Here is a 26,214-nt window from a genome sequence, read left to right on the forward strand (position 1 = left end):
TTTCTGATTGTGATGGATGATTAAGGGCATTTGGGCTTTGTTTTCCCTCCACTTTATATTTCTGTGAAACAGGAAGCAATGGCTGGATAATTTCATGTTTATAATCATGCTGGAGTGCTCAAAATTGTGAATATGAATGGGAATATACTTCAGAGATATTTTACTCATAAGAATTTCTAGGGGTGCCAATAATTGTGTCCAACAAGTATTTAAGAAAAACATTAATTTCATAATGATATTTCCCCTCTGTTTTAAATTCTTATTATCCAATGAAAGGATACATTCTTGTGAATTTCTTAAATAAAAAATTAAAAGGATTAACAATGCAGATGAATTTTCACAGCCTTTTTTGATCGTATTTGCCAAGGGGGCCAATATTTGTGGGCATGACTGCATATATATATATATATATATATATATATATATATATATATATATATATATATATATATATATATATATATATATATATATATACACTCACCGAAAGGATTATTAGGAACACCTGTTCAATTTCCCATTAATGCAATTATCTAATCAACCAATCACATGGCAGTGTATTCAATGTATTTATGGGTGTGGTCCTGGTCAAGACAATCTCCTGAACTCCAAACTGAATGTCCGAATGGGAAAGAAAGGTGATTTAAGCAATTTTGAGCGAGGCATGGTTGTTGCTGCCAGATGGGCCGGTCTGAGATTTTCACGCGCAACCATTTCTAGGGTTTACAAAGAATGGTGTGAAAAGGGAAAAACATCCAGTATGCAGCAGTCCTGTGGGCGAAAATGCCTTGTTGATGCTAGAGGTCAGAAGAGAATGGGCCGACTGATTCAAGCTGATAGAAGAGCAACTTTGACTGAAATAACCACTCATTACAACCGAGGTATGCAGCAAAGCATTTGTGAAGCCACAAAACGCACAACCTTGAGGTGGATGGGCTATAACAGCAGAAGACCCCACCACTCATCTCCACTACAAATAGGAAAAAGAGGCTACAATTTGCATGAGCTTACCAAAATTGGACAGTTGAAAACTGGAAAAATGTTGCCTGTCATGATGAGTCTGGATTTCTTTTGAGACATTCAGATGGTAGAGTCAGAATTTGGCGTAAACCGAATGAGAACATGGATCCATCATGCCTTGTTACCACTGTGCGGGCTGGTGGTGGTGGTGTAATGGTGTTGGGGATGTTTTCTTGGCACACTTTAGGTCCCTTAGTGCCAACTGGACATAGTTTAAATGCCATGGCCTACCTGAGCATTGTTTATGACCATGTCCATCCCTTTATGACCACCATGTACCCATCCTCTAATGGCTACTTCCAGCAGGATAATGCACCATGTCACAAAGATCAAATTGGTTTCTTGAACATGACAATGAGTTCACTTTACTAAAATGGCCCTCACAGTCACCAGATCTCAACCCAATAGAGCATCTTAGGGATGTGGTGGAATGAGAGCTTCGTGCCCTGGATGTGCATCCCACAAATCTCCATCAACTGCAAGATGCTCTCCTATCAATATGGGCCAACATCTCTAAAGAATGCTTTCAGCACCTTGTTGAATCAATGCCACGTAGAATTAAGGCAGTTATGAAGGCGAAAGGGGGTCAAACATAGTATTAGTATGGTGTTCCTAATAATCCTTTAGGTGAGTGTACATATATATATATATATATATATATATATATATATATATATATATATATATATATATATATATGTATGTGTGTGTATATATATATGTGTGTTTTGTTTTGTTTTTTTTGCAGACTTTATTATGTTGTTAAGTTTGAGCACGTTAAAGAATTTTGGAGATCTATGATAAAACATATCCCTATATTTTATGGCATTCTGCTCAACTTTTCTTTTTGAACACCACTGAGATAAGAAGTCATTAGGGTTTAGAACAACATAAGGGCCAGTAAATTATGAGAGCATTTTAATTTGGGGTAAACTTTTGCTTTAGAAGCTCCTCAAAGTGTTGTGCTTCTGATGTAACAGACGCTTTGCCACTGAACATCTGTCTGGTCTCATCTCCTCTGTCTTATCCTCTTTTCTCTATTTTCCTCATTTTTACACTTCCCTCCCCCTCCTCAGAGTGAAAAAAGATCAAGCTGACAGAGAAAAATTTTCCAGTCTTCTCATTTATCTCTGTGACACTGACCCAGAATGCTCCACGAGAGGTCACCATGGTCAGGATAATGCATAAAACCCGTCTTCTGTCGGCTTAGAAGAGATGGTCCTCATTTGATCACTTTTGTCTTACTTTCTACTGTTAGATCTCCCAGAAACTGCTGGAGCTGGTGTAAGAGGAGACAACCCCAGTTGGGGCTCCTGATATGTGTAAGTCAAAAGTAACTGAAGGTCACAGATACACACAAGGGCTTCATGAGCTCTGGAATAAAGTGGTGAATGTCACACACACACACACACACCAACTATTATAAACCCTTTGAGAAGCTTTCAAGAAAGAAAACCAAGTTCAGTACAAGAAAAGCTCTAGCATCTGTGACATTCTTTCAATTAGCTCAAAAACTAAAGGGAACTACTAGAAAGAGTGTTTGGGGAACCTTTTTGAAAATAATCACTACTTTGATCCTAACATCAGTTTTAAAAAAATGTTTTGATTAGGTTTCATTGGCCTGTAAAGTGGTATCCTTGTTATCACTAGTTTTATTTTGAATTGCAAAGTCTGCTACTAGCTTATAGCCTGTTAGCATCGCTAGTGTGGCTGCTGCTAATCTTGCTTACATTGCTTACACTCTTTTACTCACTATTATTTGCTTTAAATGGTGGATTTTTGTCTTCCTTTTAGTGCACTCATTGCTGGAGGCCGTAGAGAAGCAGATCCGTGACTTGGTCGAGAAGCAGGCCCAGCTGAGGTAAATATAAAGCACCCTGCTAACACTCCCACCACCTCTTCTCTGTGTGTTTCTCTGCACAGGCCCCATGCACTCAACATGTGATCTTGCCAGGTCTCCTTCACTCTGGCGCTGGGATACCATGGAGCTTGGGTGCACCAGAAGCAGAAGATGTGAGCCAGGCCCCGGGTGATGACCTCACCCCCTTTGCTGTCTCCGGTCTTTGAGATCTCCATCTGGAACCGATTCACTCCCTTCTGCAAGACGGAAGGTAATGCAGTGATCGTCGGAGACCATATTAATTACTCCGGGATAGTGGTTTGTTTTAACTCCGAGGGAGTGTCAGCCACTTTAAAAAAGTTAACAACTTAAATCATCGTTTAAAATGATTCAGTTCGATTTGGTGAACTGGTTCAAGAAGATCCGGTTACATCGAATGATTCATTCGCGATCCGGATATCACAAACTGCTTTGTTTTGAAATCTCTCACAACAGACATGGAAGAGAAGACAATGCTGAATAAAGTTGTAGTTTTTGCTATTTTTGCTATCATTAGTGTAGCTGCTGTTCCAACCAAGTAAAATTAATTAGTTTAACCCAAGCTAAAGAATAAGAATGCGCATTTGATCAGATACAACTGCAGTCACAAATTATGAGATGCATCATTTGAATGCTTGGTGAAAGAGATTTTAATCTAGATTTAAACAGAGAGAGTGTGTCTGAACCCCGAACATTATCAGGTAAAGTTATTCCAGAGTTTGGGAGCCAAAGGTGAAAAAGCTCTACCTCCTTTAGTGGACCAACGTTTTGTGACTGTAGGAAGCGTGATGGATATTAGTATGGTATAAGGCTAGTTAGGTACGCAGGAGCAAAACCATTAAGGGCCTTATAAGTAACTATTATGTTTCGTACCAGTTACAAAATGTTACTACTTCTAAGGCCCTAAATGGTTTAGCTCCTGCATGCCTAACTAGTCTTCTACCATGCTACAATACATCCCACTAACTAAGGTCGCAAAACTATGCACTCTTGGTAGTTCCCAGTATAGCAAAGTCAACAATATGAGGTTTTATATCTGGCTCCCAAATGCTGGAATAGCCTTCCTGATAATGTTCGGGGTTCAGACACACTCACAGTATTAATCTAGATAGATAGACACATCTCTTCAACCAAATATTTACATAATGTGTCTCATAACCCGGTCCTTCAGTTAAATCTGATCAAATGCATATTAACATTCTTTTGCTTGGGTTGAACACATCATTTTTTGCTTTGTTGGAACAGCAACTATGCTACTTTTTCTATATGTCCTACTCTGTTTTTGCCACACAGGCTTCAGTCTGGATCCAGCCCTTACGAGCTGAACAAACACCTGAGAGATGATGCCAATCCCTCAGAAGAACTCCGATGATGCCAGTCCCTCAGACAACATGCAAAACTACCAACATGTGCAATAAGTTTGATCACAACATTTAATAATTGTTGTTAATACTGCTCACCGTCTGTTTGATTACATGACATTAACTAACTGCTTGATTTTTACCATACATTTAGATATCTGATAAACTATTACTTAATATAACTTAAATATACATTTTCTGTGAAGGTTTTTTTTTTTTTTTTTTTTTTTTTTTTGCATCGTGAAAAAGTGCTATGTAAATAAACTTGAATTATCTAGCATTTACTGGTTTTTATGGTGCAGTAATTGCTCTGGCAAATTCTAAACAGTCCTGCCATGCTAGGTGGGATACTGACAGTTCTGGTGGCACAAGCACACACAAACACATACACACACACACACACGCACGCACACACACACACACACAGTGCCACCCATGGGAATGAAGCATCCATTGAGGCTGTCCAACAGTGCTAAAACACAAGGGCTGCAGTGAGCTCTGAAGACAAGGGCTCTACTGTCACATACATTCCATCTATCACAGGTCATATATTAGCATCAAGGACCATTCTGATAACTAATGAAAAATGTCCTTCAAATGACCCCCCACTTCACATTTTCACACACTTTTATCCATCTCACTCCTGTGGTTTCTGATAATGAGTGTCATTGTTTATAATTTTTTTTCTCAGTGGCATTTTGATTTCCTGCATTCAGATGTAACGCAGCTCTGCTCTGCTGCCTGTGATGTCACCAAGCCAGAATAAAAGGGTCTCATCTCAAACCTGGAAACGGTGTAAATAAGAGAGAAAGGGGGAGAGAGAGATAGAGAGAGAGAGAGAGAGAAAGAGAGAGAGAGAGAGAGAGAGAGAGAGAGAGAGAAATGATCCTAATATTTTGGTGGAAATTTAGAGACTTACATCTAAGGATTGACTAAATAAATATAAGACATCTGCATGAATGTGACGTTTGTGCACCAGCAAAACACAAGGAGAGGGAGAGATCCAATTGCAGGTAAACTTTATTGACAAAAAGGGTAATCCAAAAATTTACAGTCCAAGGAGACAAACAAAACAAAAGAGGGAACCGGATGGAACGTAACGGGAACTCTGAGGACGAGAAGGTAAGGGTAAATCTCGGGAGACGAGAACATAGGTAACACGAAGGGTAAGGACTCCATACAAACAACAGGGAAAGACAGGTATTTATAAGGAGACTAATGACAATAGATTGGCTGCACATGGTGCAATTAATTGGAGTGCAATTACTGTGAAGACAGGACCAGACTAGAGGAATTATAGTGCCTATGGTGAAGTGCCTAAGGAGAAGTGAGCTCACTAGTGGACACCCAGGAAAACAGACTGACAGCGTGACATTACCCCCTCCTCCACGGATCAGCTGCCAGATACTCCACCTGAAACCAAGGGAAAACCAACAGATAAAGAACTAGGAGGGAGGTGGAGCAGCGGAGGACTAGGGGGAGGGACGGAAGGCCAGAAAACATGGTACACAGAGACAGGAGAACCAGGTAGAATGGGGAAACAGAGACAAAACAACCAGGTAAAATGGGGAAACAGAGACAAAACAACCAGATAAAATGGGGAAATAGAGACAAGACAACCAGGTAAAATGGGGAGACAGAGACAAGACAACCAGGTAAAATGGGAAGACAGAGACAAGAGAAGTCTAACAAAACAGTCCAGGAGGGTGGTGGACCGGCGGAGGATCAGGGGGAGGGACGGAGGGCCAGGTCCAAAGAAGGAAACAGACAGAAAAACAAAAGAAAACAAAAACATAAGTCCATGAAGGACATCACGTGATGCACACCAGGGAGGAGCAGAAGACCACCACAACCATGTGGTCAAGGCAGAAGCCCCCCAGGGCGGAGCAGAAGACCACCACAACCGTTTGGTCCGGGCGTAAGCCCCCCAGGGTGGAGCAGAAGACCACCACGTCCTTGTGGTCAATGCCAGAGTCCCCCAGGGCGGAGCAGAAGACCAACACATCCTTGTGGTCGAGGCCAGAGTCCCCCAGGACGGAGCAAAAGACCACCACGTCCTTGTGGTCGATGCCGCAGTCCCCCAGGGCGGAGCAGAAGACCACCACATCCGCGTGGCCAGACCAATGGGAGGACGAAACTCTGGTAATCCTATGGTGTTTCTACTGGATTCCAGAAGATCGGTGCTGACTTGACTCTGCTCATGAAGATTATTGGTGATTTGCATTTGTTCATGAAGATCCCCGTTGACTTGACTCTGTCCTTGAAGATCACCAGTGACTTGATTCTGTCCTATCACCAGTCACTTTACTTGACTCTGAAAGGTCAACGGTAACTAGCCTTGTCTCTGGAAAGTCTATGGTAGCTAATCCTGACTGGAAGGTCAAGGGTGACAAACCCTGACTCCGGAAGGTCAACGGTGACTAACCCTGACTCTGGAGGGTCCACGAGCACCTGACTAGACTCTGCAGGTTCAACCGGAACCTGACTTAACTCTGGAAAGTCAATGTGCACCTGACTGGACTCTGGAAGGTCCACAGGAACTAGCCCTGACTCTGGAGGGTCAACGGTGACTAACCCTGACTCTGGAAGGTCGACACAACTAACCCTGACTCTGGAGGGTCGACGGTGACTAACCCTGACTCTGGAGGGTCCATGAACACCTGACTCGACTCTGGAGGGTCATCCGGAACCTGACTCAACTCTGGAAAGTCAATGGGCACCTGATTCGACTCTGGAAGGTCAACCAGAATCTGACTTGATTCTGGGGATTCAACTGGAACGTGACTCGACTCTGGAAGGTCAACAGGAACTAGCCCTTACTCTGGAAGGTCAACAGTGACTAACCCTGACTCTGGAAGTACGACGGTGACTAACCCTGACTCTGGAAGATCGACGGTGACTAACCCTGACTCTGGAGGGTCCATAAGCACCTGACTCGACTCTGGAGGGTCAACCGGAACCTGACTCAACTCTGGAAAGTCACGGGCACCTGACTCGACTCTGGAAGGTCAATAGGAATCTGACTCAACTCCAGATGGTCAACGGGAACCTGAAGCAACTCAGGAAAACTGACTGTAACTGCCATCCTCTGCAGTGGCTCCGGGTGGACTGCCATGCTGCACAGCGGCGCTGGGTTGGTGGCCATCGTATACTGTGGTGTTGGCTCAGGCGACGTGAAGTGAACAGTATTGGGAATCTCTAGGATTTGTGACAGCCTGGAGAAATAATCCAAAAATGTCTCTGCTGCCATCTTGGGTGTTGGCGCTGAGCTAGCGGCCATCTTGCACTGTGGCAGTGGACTGGAGGCCACCTTGTGCTGTGGCGCTATGCTGGCGTCCATCTTGCCTCTTGGCGCTGGGTTGGCAGCCATCTTGTGCTGTTGCGCTGGACTGACGGCCATCTTGCCTCGTGGCGCTGAGCTGGCGGCCATCTTGTGCCGTGGTGTGGGGCTGGCTTCCATCTTGCCTCGTGGTGCTGGGTTGGCGGCCATGCTGCGCAGCGGCGCTGGGTTGGCGGCCATTTTGTGCAGAGACACAGGACTGGTGGCCATCTTGCATAGCGGCGCTGGCTCAGCTGATTTGCGCCTCCTCTCCCCTTTCTGTCTAACATGCGTTGAGAGCATGTGGAAGCTGTGACATTACCGTGAGGGAAAAACCATCATCCAAAACAAACCATGGCTTACAGTCAGATTCAGCCGTTTATTTACGATCCAGAATCAGATCCCGAGGCTGAAACTGAACAAGAGCAGCAGCAGCAACGACTCGCTCCGAGCGGGGCTCGAACCCGATCTCCGGCATGGAAGGCGGACGCACTAACAAGGAGGCAGAGATATTTTAAGCAGTTTTACTCACCGCCTGCGGTTCCAACACACGATCGTGACCCTTTTTCGTTGGGATTGCATCATCCTTAAGAAATAAACGATACACAAATCCGTCGTCAAACTGGGCCTTGTTTGTAAAACAAGCATCTATGAAATGCAGGGAACAAACAAAAACACTTGCACAACTCCGTTGATGCTCTGTAAAAATAAACTCCATCCACTGGTCCCTTAATGCTGTTTTTTTTTTTTTTTTGGTAATCTGTGCAGGGTTGTCTTGCCCTGGCAACCAAAAACACACTCCTTTTGTGACATTTCGCGACGCTCTCGCTCTGATCAGTGATCCTGTTTTGCTCTCAGTGCTCTGCTATACGGGAGCGCGCACTCTTCCGGCAGACGTGCCCCATAGGACCCATATAAGGAAATTCCGCTCCATCTAACGTCACACAGACCCATACTCGAAAAAAACTTTCCGAAACTTGTGACAAACCGGAAGGGAGTATTTTGGGAACAAAAATACTCCTTCAAACGTTCAACTTAATTTTTTAAACTTTGTCCATGTTTAGCATGGGAATCCAACTCTTTAACAGTGTAAAAAACTCAGTATGCATGAAATAGCATTTCACCCCCCCCCTTTAACTTTATGTTGTTAAACTGAAAGCACAAAGCAAACTTTAAGTTGAGATATCTACAAAATACAAAATAACACTGAAATAAGAGCGCACTGTTCATCTGTCAATCAGATGTGCATTAAAGTTTTGTTCGTTACTAAAGCAACAGTAGAGTTTTCTTTCAGAATCTTCGTCAGTCTAATTTGATTAAAATTCAAAGAAAATGATGCGTGAAAATGATGTGTTAGCCATGACACTGTCAAGGCCCAGAAAAGGATGAAAGACATAGTCAAAATAATCCATCTTCCATCGGTGGTTCAATATGAATTTTATGAAGCGACGAAAATACTTTTTGTATGCAAAGAGAATATAAATAACGTCTTACTGATACACTGTATGTGGATATGTTTTCTATGTTTATTAACACTTGTTCGTGTGGTGTGGTTGACACAGTACAGCATACGCAGTTTGAGTTCCAAAATGGCGCTATGGTGACTCAGAGACAAATTGTTAAATGAAGTAGTTATTTTTTATTTTCCATGAATACAAAGAGTATCCTAGTCTCTTCGTTAAATTCAGATTGAACCACTGATGGCAAATTACACTGTCAAGGTCCAATAAAGGATGGACTATTCATCAAAATAGTCCATCCTTTATTGGACCTTGACAGTGTAATTTACTTGGCAGTCAATGGGACAGTCACAAGCAGTGCTTTAAGTGGGCCGGTACGCACAGGTACTCAGTACCGCCACTTCCAAATATAGCTCTTGAGCGTACCACCACCTCTCTGTGCGCCCAGAACGTGCTTTTAGCGTACCAGTACGTTCATTTGGAAATCTGTTTTAATAGAGGTTTTAATCCTTTGCCTTCACTGCCGCTTTTTTCACAATGCACGCTTCCTAATTCTTTCTAGTTCGGAGTATGGAGCGTGAATCATTTGAATCAGTTTGGGAGTTCGGAGCGGGATCGCAAATTATTTGAGTCATTTCGGGAGTTCGGAGCGGGTTCGCGAATCATTGAGTCAGTTCAGGAGTTCATAGCGGATTCGCGAATCATTTGAGTCAGTTTGGGGATCGCGAATTATTTGAATCAGTTCGGGAGTTCGGAGCGTGATTCATTTGAGTCAGTTCGGGAGTTCGGAGCTGGTTCGCGAATCATTTGAGTCAGTTTGGAAGTTTGAGTGCATTAATGCAGTAGATCTTTCTAAGGGTATTTTTTCAAAATCCTTTTGCACATTTCATTTATGTTCAGTAGTTCTTTCTAGCTCAAGCAAATCCACAAACTAATAAAAGGATTTATTATTAAGGTTGCTTGTTGACTGCTGTATATAAAAGCCCTTCAATATAGTTGTTGTTACCTCAGGGGATGAGGGGAATCATCAAAAAAAAAATTTTTTTTTGGCTATAATAGAGTACCGGCACCTCTTTTGGGCCACTTAAAGCACTGGCTATAATAGAGTACCGGCACCTCTTTTGGGCCACTTAAAGCACTGGTCACAAGTCTCCCAGTTTTCATCCAAAATATTTTAAATTGTGTTCCAAAGACGGACATAGCAAGCGATAAATGACAAATTTTAATTATTAGGGTGGAGTAACCCTTTAAATCTAAATTGTGTAATTATTCTGTTAAACATAACATAATAATAATAATTATTATTATTATAATTATAATTGTAAAAACTTTAGATGAAATCACAACATTAAAACAACTCGCCTAATATGTAGTCTCTCTTGAGCAGAAAAAATGTGCCGAGGCATGAATGAACAAAGGCATGATTTGAGATCTGGTGAAGCCAAGGCAACACCTTGAACTTTTTGATTCTGAATTTATTTATTTATTTTTTATCCTTTCAGGTGTCAGGGTGCATTACAGTATAATGCTGAAAGAGGCCACTGTCGTGAATGTGTGTACATGGTCTGCGACATTATTTAAGTAGCTGGTACATCCAGGATCCAAAGTTTTCTAGAAGAACATTGCCCAGAGCATAATACTTCCTTTGTCAGCCCACATCCTTCCCATAGTGTGTCCTGCTGCCATCACTTCTCCAGGTAAACAATGCTGTGCACACAGCCTTCCACCTGAACTAAAAGAAAATGTAACTTTTCAGAACGTGCAAACTTCCTAAATTGCTCCACAGTCCAGTTCTGACAATGACATTCCCATTGTAGGCAGTGAAACAGGGGTCATCATAGGATTCTGACCGGTCTCCCTTGGGTGCCCATGACCCTGATGTAGCTTCACCACTTGTCCTTTCTTGCACCACTTTTGGTAGATACTAAACACTGCATACCATGAACAACACACAAAACATCACCATTTGGCCCCCAGCAAATAGTAAGAGTAGGATTATTGTTCGGCTCCGTCCACAGTTGTTTTCTTAATTTCACTGTAATATTTTTCCTTTTTTTCCCTATGTAAACCCACACTAGGTGGACGTGTTTGACCGTTGCCCACACATCTTGTGTCTTTCGTAGTGCTTCACTCGTGACACAGCGTTAAAAGTAGTTCTGTCATGACAGCTCTCAGAGGGATTGGCATGGTAATGTACATGACAATGTTAATGTGTTTGGTCTTGGCAGAATAAATCTGCTACGCTAATGCTGCTGCAGCAGAGTAAGTACCGAGACTTACTACTGCCAGTACTTCCACAACATGCTGCTATTAGCATGTATGAAATATTACTGCTGCAAATATAACATACATGAAATAACCCCATAGCATACATGAATGACCTCGTAGCAGATCTACACAGGTGGAGCTGGGGAAAGTGGAGGGTTTCTGAAGCAAGCTGCACTGCTACAGCAAGCTGTAGTCATACATAGTCATACTGTATATTTGAATGTTGAGCAGCCAGCTCATTGGCTACCAATACAGGAGAGAAGCAATCAGCTGTGCCATATGATAATGATGAAATTACGTCAGATTGAGTTAGACCTATCGGACTGCACCATTTTCATTCCAGAACTCTGTATTTCACCTTTAAAAAAAAAAAAAATGCATCTCATGTGCATTTTAACTCCATTCCACTGTCCATCTCTCTTGTTTTCAATGCAAAAAACATGCTCATTTGTGAATTATTTTCACATACACACATTTACATGTCTCTCACACAACTGCTACTTTTTCACACCATGAGCCACAATCTGTGTAAATTATCAACTTCAAATAAAAATGAGTGTTAAGATGAAGGCATCTGTTCTGACAGACGTGAGACTGGCTCATCAGCCTCAGAGATTCAAATGTATTCTTTGATGCTGTTGGTTTATTCTAAGATCTCAGAGTGTTCTTGCTAGTGCGTTGGTAGATGTTGAGTTTTCGCTCTGATCTGAGAGCAGTTGGGATATAGAGGTGTCAGAAGTATTGTTTCCCATTCTGTCATCAACTACTGAGATTCTTCAACTGATACGCCCCTCAACCCAAAAAGTCAGAGTTCAAAGGAAATCCAAGTTTTATACTGGTACTTTGACTCCACTCATGTGCGCTCATCTCATAAATACAAAAATTCTGACATGATTTTGAAAGTGGATTATAAAATGTCCAGATTATCCTGGCCAAGAACCACCCACACAGACAGGTAGACTGGCATATAAAAAGTCACTCCGCAGTCAAGCTATTTGTGTGACTTTTGATGGTCAGTAAACCTTTTGATATGAACATTTAGACCAAAAAATGTGTTATGACATTCAAATAATGGGGCAGCAGTCTCCTTGAACAGATGTATAGACTATACCACACAAATCAGTATAAAATGTGTGCATATGTCCACCACTCCATTGAGAGAAAAATCAGAATACACTCAATGATATCTGGTTTATTTTAAACTAACTTTTAAAAGTGAACTTTGAAAATTTTTCAAACACTTGACGCTTCTAACTTGGCAAACTTTGGAAAATAGCTACAGTGACTCAGTGGCGTAGGTTTCATTTGAACATAACTCCATCTCTATGACTCAGAGATCTCATTTTTAACCATTGGAGGTATCAAATGCTGCAGGTATAAACTGATGTGTTTTTGCCAAAAATGTAATCCCAGAAATAAATTGGAACAGATTTGTTTAAAACTCTAACAGAACAGCAGTTAAGTCCATTTATGTCTGTTGTGCATATGTATACATTTTATAAACCTTGCATCTGTTTACTATATTAACCTTTTAATGGACATTAAAGAGATCATGTGATAAGGAATCAATGAAAATAGACTTAAAACTAAACTCTATGTAGACCAGATGAAGTTTAACCCATGTGCAAATCATCTGAGAGATCTCAAGTAATGATTCAACTCAGATTGTTCCAGAAATCCCACATTTGCCCACCAATCTGAGGCCTACGTTTTCTTTCTTTTTGTTAGCCAACATGTGGCTAATCCTTGAGTTTGACTGCATGAACCCAGGCACAATGCAGCTTGTGATATTATCTCCTCTCACTTCCTGTGTCTCTCTTGTGCTGTCATTCTCTAACCCTTCTCCAATGGATTATTAATTAAACATGCAAGACTCTAGAGCTTTACTTGACATCCTTTGGTTTGCAGGCGAAAAGACGAGCAGATTGGTGTCAGAATGGGTTAAGAAGCTTGATTCTTTGCACCTGTCTCTCTCTCCGCCTATTGAATCAGAGTGAGACAGCTAGTGAGAGAAAGCAAAAATATATTTCTGTTAAGCTAACCCTAATCTGTGTCCCCAATTAAACGGTGATAGACCACGACTTTTATTGTCCCAGGATCTGGCGCTGACAATAGAGATTTGCCTCGTGTGATTAGGACACCATGTGGAACTGTCTCCGTTCTCAAATCTCTCTTCCAAATGATTGGCGGCCTTAATTAAGAAGTGACTTTGTCTTTTTTTTTAATTCTTGCAACGCATGAATGAGGGAGTAATGGACAACGGAGAGAGTGCGAGAGATCGAGAGAATGCAGATTTCGGTTCCAAAACATAACCCACTTTCCGCCTCTGCATGTAATAATGGGTTGTCTGGGGAATGAAACAATAAAAGAGTGCGTGATGTGGGAGGGTACGAAGAAGGGTTATTTCAGATGGGAATGCTGAAGACTTATCCGGAACAAAAAGGCTGAACATCGGAGTCCATTCTAGGTTCGGCCCACTGCCGACACATCATCTCCGCAGCAACCAGACCTGCCAGACCCATGGGGAAGATGTTATTACTGAACAAAACCTTTGTTTTTGCACTTGTTAACGACCTCTGTGGTATAAAAATAGAGCCAGAAAGCATCCGAAGTGGGAGGATATCTCAAATATTCCATTTTCATTCTTTCTTTGCCATAACGTTCCCAATGCCTCGTCTTCCTGTTTCTGTACTCTTATGAACACTGAAACCTGGACTGCATCATCACAACACGTCACTCAAAACTACACAAGGTCACATAAAATTGACAGAGTGCTTCCAGTCAGAATACCAAATGCTCCAAAACATCCCTCAAACATGTGCACCTCATCAGCAGTTAAGAAGCAAGTTCAGCCTGATGTGAAATCAATCCAGCCTTCTCTTTAAATAAGACAACCCATTTGGATTCACCTTGGCTTCCAACATCACTTTGGCAATAGCAACAGTAAGTATCTCAGAAAAGGTCAATTATTCCTCTATAGTAGTCAGAAGAAACTGCAAAGAAATACAGTAACTGAATAGCTATGTGGCTTGGTGAGGAGAGGTGTGCTATTGTTTTATTAATAACTTTCAGAAAAGAAAGACGGAGCTGTACATATTGGTTTACTTCGGAAACTTACTGGCCTAGGTGCACAAGTCATTTAGAAATTTGCAACAGTTTGTTTTTTTCCCCACATACAGATTGGTTCTATGCAGTCAGTCCGTTTTGCAGTTCTTTAAACTGTTGTTTTTGCTTGCGAATCACTGTTCACAGGCTTGCAGTGCTTTTGACCATGCTTTAGCAAAAACAACGTGCCAAAAGTGTAAGCGCAGAAAAATGGAAGTCAAAAGAAAGCAGATCATATTTATTTTGCTTTAGCATGAAGCTACAGTTTCACAATACTTGAACTACACTTATGAGTAACAGTAAAATGGTGAAAAAACTTTTCAGAATTGATATCAATCTTGCATCAGCAAATTATAAAGTCAGAATTGCAAGATATAAAGTCACAAATCTGACTTAATTTCTCAGAATTGCTATATAATTTCTCCTAACTTTAAAATTCACAATTGAAAGTTATATCTCGCAATTCTGACCAAAAAGTTTTCTTTTTAAACACATTCAAAGTTCGCCTTGACATACTTTCCTTTTTTCAGGTTTTATTGCAACTACTTTATTGTAATCCAATATATACATCATTATAAATACTATAATCATACATTGGGAAACCAATCTTTGATGCTTACACAGCTCTGAAGTGATTATCTGACACTGCTATTGTCCTAGTTTCACTCATAGTGTCTCCAGTCATAACCACATCCGTGACACACTGACTATCCTCAACGAAAGCCACAGACATGAAGAGGAGGTGTGTGAGGTCACAGGGTCATGAAAGGAGGGTTGAGTCTTTGATCTTCTCAATGCCTCTATGTGTATAGACCTTATGTAGCTCCGCCCCTTTTCAGCATTGCACTTGTTGACTTCTGGCTTCCATTTGTAATTTCAAAGCATGAAGGAATAGGTAGAAGAATCAAGCTCTGCATGTTTCTGCATTCAAAAAAGTTCATTTGCATTTACAACATTCTCCACATTTTCTGTCCCTTGTGTTTTAATTAATTAAATACTTTGGTTAATCTGATGATGCTTTCAGTTGCCAATTAGAATGTAGTACTCTCAGCACTACAGTATTTAACTTCCTGTTGCAATCCATGAGATCCTGCTTCATATCAGCACAGAAAGTGTGTAGTTTCCATATGGATCTGGTCTCTACTTGCCCTTGAAAAGTGGGTGATGGTGCCCACTTCACTGTCCGCTAGAGGGGTTGCCAGTGGGAAAAAGAAACAGCTGTTACCCCAGGTGTTACAGTATGCTGGCACACTTGACAAAGTCACCTTCCCCTCTGACTTCATGTCAAGGTACGGACGGGTGAATAAATAATACCAATTCTTCACATGATAGGTATCCATACTCAGATAAAAGTGGTTGATTGTGTAAAAATGATTAAAAAGTGCATTCCAAAATAGTGTGTTTCTTCAAATTCATATGAAAGTACAAAACTGTCTGCTGCATGTTCACACACCTGTTTTATCTACAATGGAAGTGAGTGATGATAATGATGATCTCTCTTTTGGGTGAATGGCTCCTTTATTTGGTTAGACAATTCTTTGGACAGCAGTGCGGTAAAGCGGTGCTTGCCAAACTAGGAGGAACCGTCAGTATCTCTGAAGGACATGAGAGGTGAGTTTCATGTTTTTCCCAGTGTGTGTGCGTGTGTGTGTGTGTGTGTGTGTGTGTGTGTGTGTTTTATGGATGTGTGTAAGGGTGCACTGAGGGCGCCAGTTTTGGTAGTCTCACAGTCTTGTACTCTCATACTTTTCATGTTGCCACGATAGCAAATTTGCCAGCAAGATTAAAGTGAGATGATATACAGTAGTTGTGTGTGGGGTGTGTTGTGTGGCCGAGGGGTTGCTAGGTGTTTGCCAAGGTGTCGTGTTCTGCGTTGTTTTTAAGGTATTTTGAGTACTACAGCATGATGCTACACTATGAGGTTTTTAGGGAAATGATAAGCAGTTGCTAAGCATTTAGCAAGTTGTTATATGGTTGTTATGGTGTTCTGGGTGGTTTTCAGAGAATGTTATATGAGGTTTCTAAGGTGCTTTAAGTGTTTGATGCTGGTGGCTCTTAGGGTGCTAGTTGTAAAATATGTAGTTCTGGGTGGTTGGTAGGGCACTGCTATGCACTTGCAAAGGTATTTTCAGTTGTGAAGTACATTGCTACAGTATGTGGTTGCTATGGGGTTTTTGGTTGGGTCACACTTTATTTTAAGGTCCAATTCTCACTATTAACTAACCATTAACTATGATTTTTGCCTCAGTTAACTCCTAATTTGCTGCTTATTAATAGTTTATAAGGTAGTTGTTAAGTTTAGGGTATTGGGTAGGATTATGGATGCCATGCATTATACATACTTTATAAGCACTAATAAACAGCCAATATGTTAATAATAGGCATGCTAATAAGCAACTAGTTATTAGTGAGAATTGGACCCTATACTAAAGTGTTACCTTTGTTTGCACTGCTTTAGAGTTGCTATAGTGTTTTAGCATATTTTATGTGGTTGCCAGGTCATGTTATACAGTGGCTAAAGTATTATGAGTGCTTGTAGTATGTCGCCAATTGGATTTTAGGGTGTTATTAGTGATTGAGGGTATTTTGGTAGGTATTTTGAGTATTTATGAGCACATTGCTGTGTTGTTATAGTAATGACATGCAGTTGCTAAGGTTTTTTGAGTGGATAAGCACATTGTTACATAATGTGGTTGCTAGGGTGTTCTGGGTGGTTGCCAGGGCACTGACTAGCAGTTGTTAAGATGTGTTGAGTTTCTTTTTTTTTTTTTTTTTTACATTTTCCTAGTATTTTTTAGGGTGTTGGTAAGAAATGTTGAATGATTATGAGCATGTTGGGGTTCTGGATGGTTGCTATGACTCTGTTATGAAGCTGAAGGTGTTTTGAGTGTTGTAGTGCTTGCTATGGTTTTTGGGTGGTTGCTAGGGCACTGGTATAGAGTTGCTAAGGTGGTTTTTTTTTAGTGTTTTCTATGTGATTACTTACAGGCTTAAGTCCAGTCCTTTTTCAGGGTGCCAAGCAAAGATCCTTGGTCTGTTGAAGTAAGATACCTTTTGTCCACCATCCGCATGATTCTAGGTGTCTTTCATGTCCATATTGCAAATGAAGCGGGATGGTTCATGAACTGTATTCTGCAATAATCAGTAAATCACATCACTGTTTTTACAGCTTAGTACTAATCAACCTATTCTGAGTTCACTACAGTCAGTCTTTTCTTATTTTGTCCCCATTTGCAGACGCCTCTATTCTTAACATCTGTATGCTAAGAGAAAATAAAATTGGAGATATTAAAGGCTCCCTTTGCATGAAAAAATGTGTTGCCCTGGTGATGGAGTTGTGAGGAAGGAATGAGGCTGAGGGGCGGGTGCCCCGCTGGCGCAACACCATCTGTCCCGTAATGGCTTCTGGGAGAGGCAGAGGAAACAATGCAGTGACGGCACCTGTAGGTCAGAGCTGACAGGCCTTGCATGCTAACCCACGATGTCCTGCAGCTGAGCGCAGTGCAGGGATGCAGTGGTGTGAGATGCCTCAAGGCTGTCTGTTTAGATGCAGGACAGGAAGGAGATGCACAGACTGCACATGTGAAGACGATCAGCACGCAGAATGTAGAGCAACACGTTATGGCAAGACAAGACTCCCACATGAAAACACAGCAGCACAGTCACACCACACTCCATTTAACCAACCATTCCAAGAGCACAGCGAAACTGGTGGGAAACTAAAATGGCAACTAGAATCAAAACAGACTGCCTCTTGACTTTAAACTAAGCATTTATCACAAGATTTTATTCATTCAATTTGCTATGAATTAATTAAAAATCAAACGTTTCTCTTATGTTCTGAGCCTCAGAAAATGCATGTTTAAAGATATTTTATTAGAACAATGTAAACACTGATTTATATATATATATATATATATATATATATATATATATATATATATATATATATATATATATATATATATATATATGCAGTTTTACTGAGAATAAGAGACTAGGAAAACATGAAATTTAATTATTCACATATAAAGGGACATCTCAAAAAAGTTGAATATCATGGAAAAGGTCTTTATTTTTTGTAATTAAAATTTAAAAAAAAATCTCTCTATTGTAGATTCATTGCACACAAACTGAAATATTTCAAGTTTTTTGTTTTAATTCTGATGGTTACGACTTAAAATTAAGAATTCAGTACCTCAAAAAAATTTAAATATTCCATTTTGAGCTTGATTAGTTTGATTAATTTTGAGTATAAATACTGGGTACCTCTTGGGCTAGTTTAGAACATGCAACCACTACTGACTTGACAGTTGTCCAGAAGACAGAGTGCTGTATCAAAGTATATTCTCAGACAGTTGAGTTGAAGGAAAAAGTGTGGTAAGAAAAGGTGCACATGCAACAGGGATGACAACAGCCTTGGGAAGACTGTCAGGAAAAGCTGATTCAAGAACTTAAGAAAGCTTCACAAGGAGAAAACTGAAGCTGGATTCAGTGGCCTCCATGCCACGTCACTTTGAAGCAGTAATTCATGCAAAAGGAGCCCCATCCAAGTATTGAGTGCATAATTAAACCTGCTTTGGAAGTCTTGAACATTTTTGTTTAGTAAATATTTTTTGATTGATCTTTATTGAGGAAATATTCTAATTTTCTGAGATACTGAATTTTAAGTTTTCCTAAGATGTAAGCCATAACCATCAGCAAAAAACTCTTGAAATAATTCAGTTTGTAAAACAGTTTGTTTTTCAAAAAACTAAGAAATTTCCCATGATATTCAAATGTTTTGAGATGCACCTACACTGCTGTTTAAAAGCATGGGGCTGTTTTTTGTTTTAATGATGAACAATAAAGACTATAAAGGAGTCTTTTTCTACTCACCAAGGCTGCATTTACGTGAACAAGTAATAAATAGAGTTGTTCCTATTCTGATACTAGTATTGGAAATATCTCCGATACCACAACAAATTCTGACATCGGCATGAACTCATATACAAATCCGATACCATTTTCTTAAACAAGACCTAGTTATGACCGCTAGCTTTGACTAACCGCTGCACCGCTGTTCTTCTTCGCTGGTCAGAATTTATTGCAAACACAGGAAGTTGTGCTGTGTTGCCACAAGCAACCCGTTTAGAGCAGCGAAGAAATGAAGACGTGTTAGCAGCACTGATCTATGATTGGATCGCTCATCGCGTTCTAAACTGCCAACAAACAGTGAAGCCGCTTCTATATTATAGATCAGTGGTTAGCAGTAAGTCTCTGTAGTACCGGTAATTACAGACTCCCGAGTGTATTCTGTACCCGCAGCTGCGTTTCAGCCGCTTCCGTGTTAGTCTAAGAGCAGGGCTCCAGACTGTAGCCGAATATATACTAGTGTCTGTGAATATTAAACTGTGAAATACTATTTAAATATTACTCCTGCAAATTCTACATCTCTGTGGGTGACGGGCGCAGATGCGCGGGAGCTCACTGTTTTGTAGTCTCTGCCGTATGTCACTATGTGAGGACACGAACACATAACCCGTCACTTCATGAGAATTTACCATTTCATTTGAGAAAACTGTCATATCATAAACAAAGACACTCAAAGAACTGCATGACAACCCATCAAAATAAATGTTCGGTTTAACGTGAGTGAATTGACAATATATTAAGCTACTGTTGTAGCCTACATGATATGATAACTCTAATATTTTTCGGATTATTATCATTGCTGAAAACAGTTGAGCTGCTCAACATTTTTTTCAGGATTATTTGATGACTAGAAAGTCCAAAAGAACAGCATTTGAAATTGAAATATTTTGTAACTTATATTTTGTATTTTGTAAATATTTTACTTAATTGCTATATTTATGTTAACTGATTTAGATACACCAAATATTGAAAACACTGTCCGAACGAAGACTATATTTCAGCACAGTCATTTTAATTATAGAATGTGAGCAACAAAATACATAAAATTTGAGCGCGATGTCTTCAAAGCCTCTGAAGACAGTATGGACGCTGTAGAGTGTGAAAGCATTTGAGAGAATGACTAGCCCAGCGGTTGCCCTCTGCTGCCCTCCTTTATAATATCAACCACCTACTCTTGCTCTTTTCTGCTGACTCTGGTGGGCTGCTGGGATTTCAGGACACTCTTCTAGTTCAATTCAGTCTTCTATAGTTTTTCTACCTATCACTCTCTCGCTCTAATGTCTCCTGGTACTTTGGATACAACTCAGTTGGTTTTGTATGTTCTCTGGGATTAAAGCTGACTTGTGTAATTTTTTTATGTTAAAATGCTTTCTCCCATTGCAGCTAAATGTGCAGATAGAGTATGGTTCCATCAGTATTAGACAAGTAGATTAGTTAACATGAACCAACAATGAAAAATACTTAATAAATGTTAATTTCGACATTTACTAATACTTAATTTAGAAACATATCTGTTAATATTACTGAACGGGCCTGAGCTAAGACAAACTATGATGTATTTTTACTAGAGTTGTTCCGATTCCGATACTAGTATCGGAAATATCTCCGATACCACAACAAATTCTGGCATCGGCATCGGCGAATACATGAACCCATATACCGATCCGATACCATTTTCTTAAAAAAGACCTAGTTATGACCGCAAGCTTTGCCTAACCGCTGCACGGTTCTTCTTCGCTGCTCAAAATGCATTGAAAACACAGGAAGTTGTGCTGTGTTGCCACAAGCAACCCCTGTTTAGAGCAGCGAAGAAGAAATGAAAACGCGTTAGCAGCCCTTATCTATATATGACTGGATCACTCATCACATTCTAAACTGCCAAAAGACAGTGAAGCCGCTACTATATTATAGATCAGTGGTTAGCAGTATGTCTCTGTAGTACCGGTAGTTACAGACTCTCGAGTATATTCAGTACCGGCAACTGCGTTCAGTCGCTTCCGTGTAAGTCAAAACGCAGGGCTCCAGACAGTAGCCGAATATATACTAGTGTCTGTGAATATTAAACTGCAAAATACTATTTAAATATTACTCCCGCAAAATCTACATCTCTGTGGGTGACTGGCACAGATGCGCGAGAGCTCGCTGTTTTGTAGTCTCTGCTGTGTGTCATGAGGACACGAACGCATAAACCGTCACTTCATGAGAATTTACCGTTTCATTTGAGAATACTGTCATATCATAAACACAGACACTCAAAGATCTTCATGGCAGCCCATTAAAATAAATGTTTGGTTTACATGAGTAAATTGACAATATATAAAGCTACTGTTGTAGCCTACAGTAATAATAATACATCTCTATAATAATAATAATTATGCCTAGATGGTTGCTTGTTTTTTACTTGTTTTTTACTTGTTAGAGATTATCTGATTAATAGATCTTTTTTTATATTCCTAGACTTATTTGTTGCAGTTTTTTTATACAGTTATATTGTAAAACTTAAATACCTTTTTTAGTTTGCGGTGTTAGATTTTTGGCTGCATTTGAAGTTCTTTTTTGCATAAGAAAATAAATAATACTGTCAAATTCATGTTAGATAATAAAAATACTGTAATAAATACAGTAGTTCACCATGTATTTGTTCATGTTTTATTGAGGGATCTGTCTGAAGCACACCATAAAAAAATTCTAGCAATTTACACAGGGCTAGTAGTATATACAGCTGTATATACAGATATACACCCAGGTATCGGATCAGTACTCGTATCGGCCGATACCCTGAGCCCAGGTATCGGAATCGGTATCGGGAAGAGAAAAAGGGTATCGGAACATCTCTAATTTTTACCTTACCAAAGATTACTTATTACTGTAACAAATGTTTTGCTCATCATTTATGTAAAGAGTTAATAAATGTGTTTATTTGGGAAGAAAAGGGTGTAGAGTAAAACTAGCACTAGTCAATTGCATTTTATTGGTCATTATGCACATTTCTAACTGCAGAAATCACCAATCGCAATCAAATTTTTCAATAAAATCAGGTAACATACATAACATGAACAATACAGTAATTTATTCATCTATTTATGTAGACAAAGCCTTCCTTTTATTGCTATGCCTTAATCAGTAGATGGAAGTTTAATGATGCAGCAGTGATCAACATCAAATGGAAAGCTGAAAGCATTTCCTTCTTATAAGTTGCCAAACACAACAGTATACGGCAGAGAACTACTTTACTCGTTTGATAAATTAAAGGCCAATTGTGTGGTTTTCTACTGTAACTGTCAAAAGACAGTGAAAGAAAGAGCAATAGTTGGTATTACATCACAAAGCAGAAATATGTGAGTGAGCTTGGTAGGGAAGAACTCACAGCATGCTCAGTTATTAAAAGAACAGTTCACCCAAAAATAAAAAATAAATAAATCTATAATGATGTACTAGCTCAAACCCCATTAGTGTCATTCCAAGCTGCTTTCCTGTTGTTTTTTTTCCCACTGAATTTAAGGGGTAACGTTCTGAAGACGACTCGTTTGATGTTTTCCAAGTCAGCATGATGAGGAACAAGCCAAGTTGTTGTTTATAGAAAGTCTTCTCTCTGGTGAATCTCTAAAATCTCATCCACATCCCATTTTAAAAGTAGAACACGCCAGTTTCGATGTCAAAGACACCAAACGCCAATGGAAAACCAATGCAAAAAGACACGTGTCTCTGAATATGTGGAATGAAGGATGAGATTTCAGAGTTATAATGGTGTGGAAAATTATCATTGAATAATTGATCATTTTGAATGGCTTAATAAGACTTGGAATACAGAGTCATATTGACTAGTTTTATGTGACTGACTGATTGAATTATTGATTGATATCAACGACAGAATTGCCATTTCGGGGGTGAACTATTCCTTTAAAACCTGGCAGTGCCTAGTGAGCAACCATTCTGTGTCCTTGAACACATTTTGTGAAATGCCCACTCACTTTAATTTGGATTACTGCATTGAGAGACCCTCTGTAACCTTCCTCGCCCCCAATCGCGCGCACACACACACACACACGCGCTGTCAGTGTGTCAGTGAAGTGAACTTGCACTCAGGTCTCATTACCTCCCACACACACCCCACTGTGTGTGATGCTGTAATCTGACAGTATGAAGGATGCTTCAAAGACACAGGAAAATCGACTTAAACATCACAAAACATGCAGTACGCTTCCCGAAATCCATCAGTTAATAGCCCAACATATATATATACATATATATATATTTATTTATTTTTTATTTTTTTATTTTTTTTTAAACACAGTGTCTGAATTGAGACAGAAACAAAATCATTTCAGAACAGTTCCTCATGACCCCGCATAGGACAAGCGTTTTGAAGGATCAATGGATGGACTGATTTTTTGCAGTTTAACAGTCTTCACACATTTATTTGCTGGGTACACCATTGAAACCGATGCAGGAGCTCAAAAATGCTTGCTCAAACCAACACGACCTGACAAGCAAAGCCAGAGCAGCTACAGCAATGATATCTGATGGCATGAAAGTGAAAGCAGGAGACTTGAAACAAGCAGAAAATGTTAAGTCTGACAGAAGCTGATCCTCAGGACATCCCTCTTCATATTCTTTTACTCACTGATTCTCAACTGAAATGAAGTATTAGATTGGATCTATAACAGCCATGAATCCATGAACAGTAAATAGAGGATGGATCATCTAACTGCGAGTCAAGTTCAAACCACAACATGGACAAAACTGTTTCAACAAAGAATATATCGATTAATATTTTATAATCCCCATAAATTTCAGTTTTTATTACTTTTTTGATTAGCTGACTAATCACTTTATAATTTCCTAAAATAGTTACAAATAAATATTGTATTTGTTCTTCTTCTTCTTTCTTCATGATCATGTTGTTCAATGCCTTCTTTCTTTCTTTCTTTCTTCCTCTGAGTAACAAAGAAGATGTTAGGCAGAATGTTAGTGGCTGACAGTCTCAGTCACCATTCACTTTCACTGCAATTTGTATCTCTTCAATGAAAATGAATAGTGACTGAGTCTCTGAAACCGCCTGACATCTCCTTTTGCGTTCCACAGAAGAAAGTTGATCAGGTTTTGGAACAACGTGAGGCGACTAGATTATAAATGATAACAATTTACATTCTGGATTAACTTTTCCCTTTAAATTGTTAAAAATCTTTTATTAACCATTTATATATTGACTGATGGGTTGAGCATTTCTGAAATATAGCTTCATATCCAAACAGCCAAGCTGATATTTGAACTTCTAAAGCCACCGAAACATTGATTTACCTGTACACACATCTGTCATAATTTAACATCAGTCCTCACGTGATTATCTGAACAAGAGAGATTAAGATCCATAATATAAAAAAAACAACAACACTTGAATCTCAAACGATCACTGATTAAATCTCCATGAAATGTCTATGAAAACTTATTTCAACTTTCCACCTCATTTATCCAGATTCATCCTAAATCTGATTTGGCTCTTCTGTGATTCCCGGGACAGGTTGTGTGTGTGAGAGAGTGTGTGTGTGTGTGTGTGTGGACTGATGTGGACCTTACGGCTCTGTGTAATCAAAGTCTGTCAAACACTCGTGTCTTACCTGTTGGCCCCTCCAGACTCTCCGCACAGACCCTGGCGAGGAGAAACAGCAGAACAGCGCACAGATGCATAGCTGCGTTTAAAGTCCAGCAGGTGAAGGCAGGTGAGATGCTGTGAGCGAGTGTGGTGGTAAATATCCTGCTGCTGCGCCACTGAGTTTCATCCAGAGACGCGCAGCGCGGACCCCAGATCTGCCCGCTGACGTCACGGCAAACTATCAAAGCCCTCTCAACTCCGCGAGCTCTACCCCACGAGCAGAGGAAGGGCTATGGCGTCCCCCGGTGGCTGGTCACCAGAAACCATCGGTCAGCTGCTGCAGAGATCGTTGAGGCAACCGACGCTTAAACGCAGGTCGCATTCGCGCGCTATTAAACATCTGGAGTTGTCAGCGCGAGCATTCAGTCGAAGACTTTAAGGAATATACGGATATATATATATATATATAACACCCTCTCTCTCTCTCTCTCTCTCTCTCTCTCTCTCTCGGCTTGAAAACAGAGGGCAAAAGCTGCTCACAAAGGATGCTCACGCCAGATGTTGATTTGATTTATTTAATAGAAGTTAATTGATAAAGAAAATCTTAGCATTTTTACTCAAGTGCCTAAAACTTTTCACAGTAGCCTACTGTAGCTTTGCAGGAAGACTTCTTCAAGCATCTTGGAGACATTGTCACAGTTCTTCTGTACTGAGTCTGTCTCAGTTTCATCTGTTTCTTCATGTAATCTCAGACAGACGATGATGATGAGATCAGATCTCTGTGAGGAGCACTGGCTGCTGTCCGACGAAATCACGCTGGAATATTACAATTGATGGCAAAAAGAATGTTTGTTAATGTAAACTGATATTTACAACTGACACACTCCAGCAAAACATAGAAATCTGTTTTTAGCTGGTGAAAATACTAGTGTTCTAACAATTTTGGCCATATATATATATATATATATATATATATATATATATATATATATATATATATTAGGGGTGTAACGATACGCGTATTCGTATTGAACCGTTCGGTACGAGGCTTTCGGTTCGGTACGCGGTACGCATTATGTACCGAACGGTTCGTTGGACTAATTAATTATATTTGCAAAATAAATAAAAAATTGTGAAATATAATGATATGCGTTCAACAAGGTAGCTCAATAACCCAAACGACGTAACAGGCAACGCCCCTGACAATCCCGAAGAAAAAAAAACACCAACTTTATATGTTATATAGGCTACTCAGTCAGGCGCTCGCTCACTCAGTACGCGCTGAAGGCTCGTTG

General features: G+C 40.1%; 1 protein-coding gene across 6 annotated transcripts in view; it reads right to left on the bottom strand.

The window, feature by feature from the left end:
- LOC127935786 (receptor-type tyrosine-protein phosphatase U) overlaps nucleotides 1–25,153 on the bottom strand; it is a 263,677-nt gene extending 238,524 nt beyond the window's left edge. For 4 of the 6 annotated variants that reach the window (XM_052533963.1, XM_052533961.1, XM_052533962.1 and 1 more), the window contains exon 1: nucleotides 24,945–25,152. In XM_052533963.1, coding sequence (XP_052389923.1) covers nucleotides 24,945–25,014 — 70 coding nt within the window. In that variant the 5' untranslated portion in view covers nucleotides 25,015–25,152. Of the gene's footprint in view, nucleotides 1–24,944 lie in introns of all 6 variants that reach the window. The other 2 variants (XM_052533964.1, XM_052533960.1) reach the window with 1 other exon arrangement.
- Between the last annotated feature and the right edge of the window lie 1,061 nt (nucleotides 25,154–26,214).

The sequence above is a fragment of the Carassius gibelio genome, chromosome A19 (assembly GCF_023724105.1).
Source record: "Carassius gibelio isolate Cgi1373 ecotype wild population from Czech Republic chromosome A19, carGib1.2-hapl.c, whole genome shotgun sequence".
Lineage (NCBI taxonomy): Eukaryota > Metazoa > Chordata > Actinopteri > Cypriniformes > Cyprinidae > Carassius > Carassius gibelio.